A 3329-nucleotide genomic window follows, 5' to 3' on the forward strand; every position below is an offset into this window, starting at 1 on the left:
GGGGCACTGGGGGTCATTGCGGGGGGCAGGAGGAGAGCGGTGCCTGTGGCAGCCGGGTTGGGGGGCAGGCAAGGTAGGGGCCTGATAGGGAGGATGGGGCTCAGCCCCCTGCTTGGGGAGGGGGGAGCTGGGAGGAGCACGTGAGCCCATGGGGAGGTGGACGGAGGAGGCTGGTTGGGGGTCAGGAGACTGCAAGAGGCCATGCACCAGGTCCCAGGTAAAGGGGGCAGGGCCCAGAGCTTGGTACTACCCAGGGGGGAGGCAGGGAGCAGCTGGGGGTCAGGTCCTGGGGCAGGAGGCATTTGCAGGGTGGGGGCAGAGGGAGGTCCGAGAGCTGGCGCAAGCAAATGCTCGGGGGGGAAAGGGGTGCAGGACGGGAGCCGAGATGCCAGGGCGGGAATACAGGCGCCGGGGGTGGGCTGATGGCGTCCTGGGTGCCACAACCCCCCGGCAGCGGGGCAGCAGGGGAGCGGGGCTGCCAGCCCTGATGCTGGGACCCCGGCGGGGAGGGCAGGGTGGCACCAGCCTGCCCTTGCGACCGAGGCGGTTTGTGCACAGCCTGAAGCTGGAATGTGAGAAGCTGGCCAGCGAGAAGACGGAGATGCAGCGGCACTACGTCATGGTAAGACCCCCCCCTTATTCCCACCCCACCGGAGCCAACAGGGTGGGAGGCTCACCCCCTAGCTGGGTCCTCTGCACACCGTGGCTCCTGAGAGCCTGGCCTGGGAGGAGACCCCCCCAGCCAGTGGGTGCTGCCAGCAGGTCACCCCGGGGGTCTCCCCGAGTGGGGGGGAGCATCAGGCAGGAAGGAGCAATGGGCTGATGGGGCGGCTGCTGTCTGCTGCCTCGGTGCCAGCCTGGATCCAGGCCATGCTCCCTCTCTTCCTGTTTCCCTCCATCTCTTAAGTGTACAGGTCTCTGCCCCCCCCCGGGGTGGGATGGGATTCCTGGAAGCAAAGGCGCAGAAACCCAGCCCCCACCTCATCCTCCTCCCCATGGCGGCAGGGAGCAGCATCTTTCCTGGCCAGCGTGGGGTGGGAGCCCTAGCAGTGCCCAGCTGTTTCCAAGGGAGATGCCCAAACATCTTGGGGGGGGCACCCTGCCCCGGCAATGAGGCTGGGGTCCTGCCCCGCTTGGCTACGACTCCCTTCTGCCCCCCCCCATCCCCACGGGTGCCAGTTCCCCGGGAGGAGTGTGCGCCAGTGGGTAGAGCAGGCGTGTTGCGGGGGGAAGGCAGCCGGGCATTGGTGCCCGCTATCTCAGGCAGGACCTGGTGTGAGTACGACGTGGGGCAGGGGCGGGTGGGCTGCACAAAGCCCCTCTCCTGCAGCTGCCAGGGGGCCGGAGGGCCAAGGGGGGGGGCTTGTTCTGCCAGTGCCCAAGAGAGGGACCCCGCTACTGCCCCGTGGGACCCCCCCCCCCCGTAACTGGGCCATCGTCTGGCTTCCCTTGCAGTACTACGAGATGTCCTACGGCCTCAACATTGAGATGCACAAGCAGGTGGGTACCAGGGGCCCGGGCCCAACGGGGGGCAGGCGCTCCCCGCCGGGGGCACAATCCTTCCACGTTGCCCTCAATGGGGGCGTTGAACCCGGAGCTCGCCGACGCTGAGCTGGGTGGCACCAAGTCCTGGTGGGGAGCGGCTCTTGCTGCGCTCGGCACTGTACAAATGTCAGGACCCTGAGGGGGGACAGGGCAGGGATGGGGTCCCTGAGCAGGGACCATGTCCTTAAGCCTTAGTGGGTATATTGAGGTGCCTAAATCCCTTCGACACCATAGGGGCTGAGATGCCTGCCCACACCTTTAAGGACCTTCACCCCTTTCCCAGCCAGCCTTGGCACGGGCTCCCCTCCGCCGGCAATCTCGGGGCCAGGAGGGCATGGCGGGGTGCCCGGAGCGGCTGGTGGCAGCCGGACCTCAGCTTCCCCCCTGCTCGGAGCCGGCGCAGTGTTTTCCAGCCGGCCCCGGCCCCTTTGTTGCTGCCGTAATTTGCTTTCCCTCTTCAGATTTATCAACCCAGTCATCGCGGGGCTCTCTGCCAGGGAAATTAGCTTGGAGCCGTGCCTGACAAAGTGGCAAGTCAACTGCCATATTTCTCCAGCTGGCTCAGCCCCCCGCGCTTGCTCCTTTTGTGAGCGGGGAGGTTTGGCACCGGCGCTGCCCTTGGCTGCGCCCTCCTCGGCTCCTGATCCTGTGGGCATCCGGGACCAGCCTGGGGACCCAGCCGGGGGATGGCGAGGAAGGAAGGAGGGGCGTTTTAAGTGCCGGGCAAAGCGGATGTTGGAGCCTGGGTTGTGCTCCCTGCTCCGGGCGTGAGCGTGGTGTGGGCACCGGTTCTGCATCCAGCTGTGGTTAGAGATGGGCCCTATGATTGCCTCAGTTTCCCCGCCTGATGGCGAGGCTGTGGAGAGCTCCCGGATCTGTAGGAGCAGCCCGAGGGCTACGCAGCGCTAACGAGCGCTTGCGCCCAGCTGGCAGCTCCCAGCGGGCACAAGCCACAGCTGTAGTTGAGCCCAGAGTCCCACGTGGGGCTACACCAAGCCTGAAGCAGGCTGGGAAGGGACGTGGGGAACTGACCCCGTGCCCAGGCTGTGTCGACGGTATCTACCTGGCTCCTACACCCATGTGGCCCAAGGGACCGCCGGAGCCTGGATTCGGTGCTCAGGTGACCCGGATGCCCCCTTCCTCCTCCAGGCCGAGATCGTGAAGAGGCTGAGCGCCATCTGTGCCCAGATCGTCCCCTTCCTGACACAAGAGGTGAGCGGCCGTAGGCTGGGGGGGCACCAGCAGCATCTCGCGGGGCCCATGGGGGAGAAGCACCCAGGCCAGAACAGCTGGGCAGGATCCCAAGGGGTGGGGTGGGCTGGGTGCTTAAATGCCCCCCTGGATCATCCCTGTGTGGACCCCACTGTGGCCCCACCTCCCTCCCCACCCAGCTGTGGCTCCAGGGGTCTCAGCACCCCTGACTTCCCTGCTTTCCTGGGCAGCACCAGCAGCAAGTGCTTCAGGCCGTGGAACGGGCCAAGCAGGTGACCATGGGGGAGCTGAACAGCATCATTGGGGTGAGTAGCTCGGCTCACGGGGGGAGGTGGGAAGCTGGGCCCGGGGAGTCTGCAGTGCCTGTGCACCGCCAAGTGCCACCCCCACGGGGGTCTGGGCATTGCTCACCGTTAGGCCTGCTGGTCTGCACATCTGCAGGGTAGTGGGAGGCGTCCTGCTTGCTGGTCCTGCTGAGCCCCAGCTGCTGCAATGGGTGCAAAGGACTCTGGGACTTGAGGGAGGGGGCCCTTCATCTTTTGGGGGGGTGGGATTTGGGGCATTCCCCCTCT

General features: G+C 66.4%; 1 protein-coding gene across 1 annotated transcript in view; it reads left to right on the plus strand.

Annotated features, from left to right (window-relative positions):
- The window catches only part of TLE2 (transducin like enhancer of split 2), a 38483-nt gene that overhangs the window by 1599 nt on the left and 33555 nt on the right, over window positions 1–3329 (plus strand). Inside the window, exons 3-6 of the mRNA XM_019513485.1 lie at window positions 559–622; window positions 1456–1500; window positions 2695–2757; window positions 2988–3062. Of these exons, the coding sequence (XP_019369030.1) occupies window positions 559–622; window positions 1456–1500; window positions 2695–2757; window positions 2988–3062 (247 nt within the window). The remainder of the gene's footprint in view (window positions 1–558; window positions 623–1455; window positions 1501–2694; window positions 2758–2987; window positions 3063–3329) is intronic.

Source organism: Gavialis gangeticus, unplaced genomic scaffold (genome assembly GCF_001723915.1).
Source record: "Gavialis gangeticus isolate Ggan-Ray unplaced genomic scaffold, GavGan_comp1, whole genome shotgun sequence".
Classification (NCBI taxonomy): domain Eukaryota; kingdom Metazoa; phylum Chordata; order Crocodylia; family Gavialidae; genus Gavialis; species Gavialis gangeticus.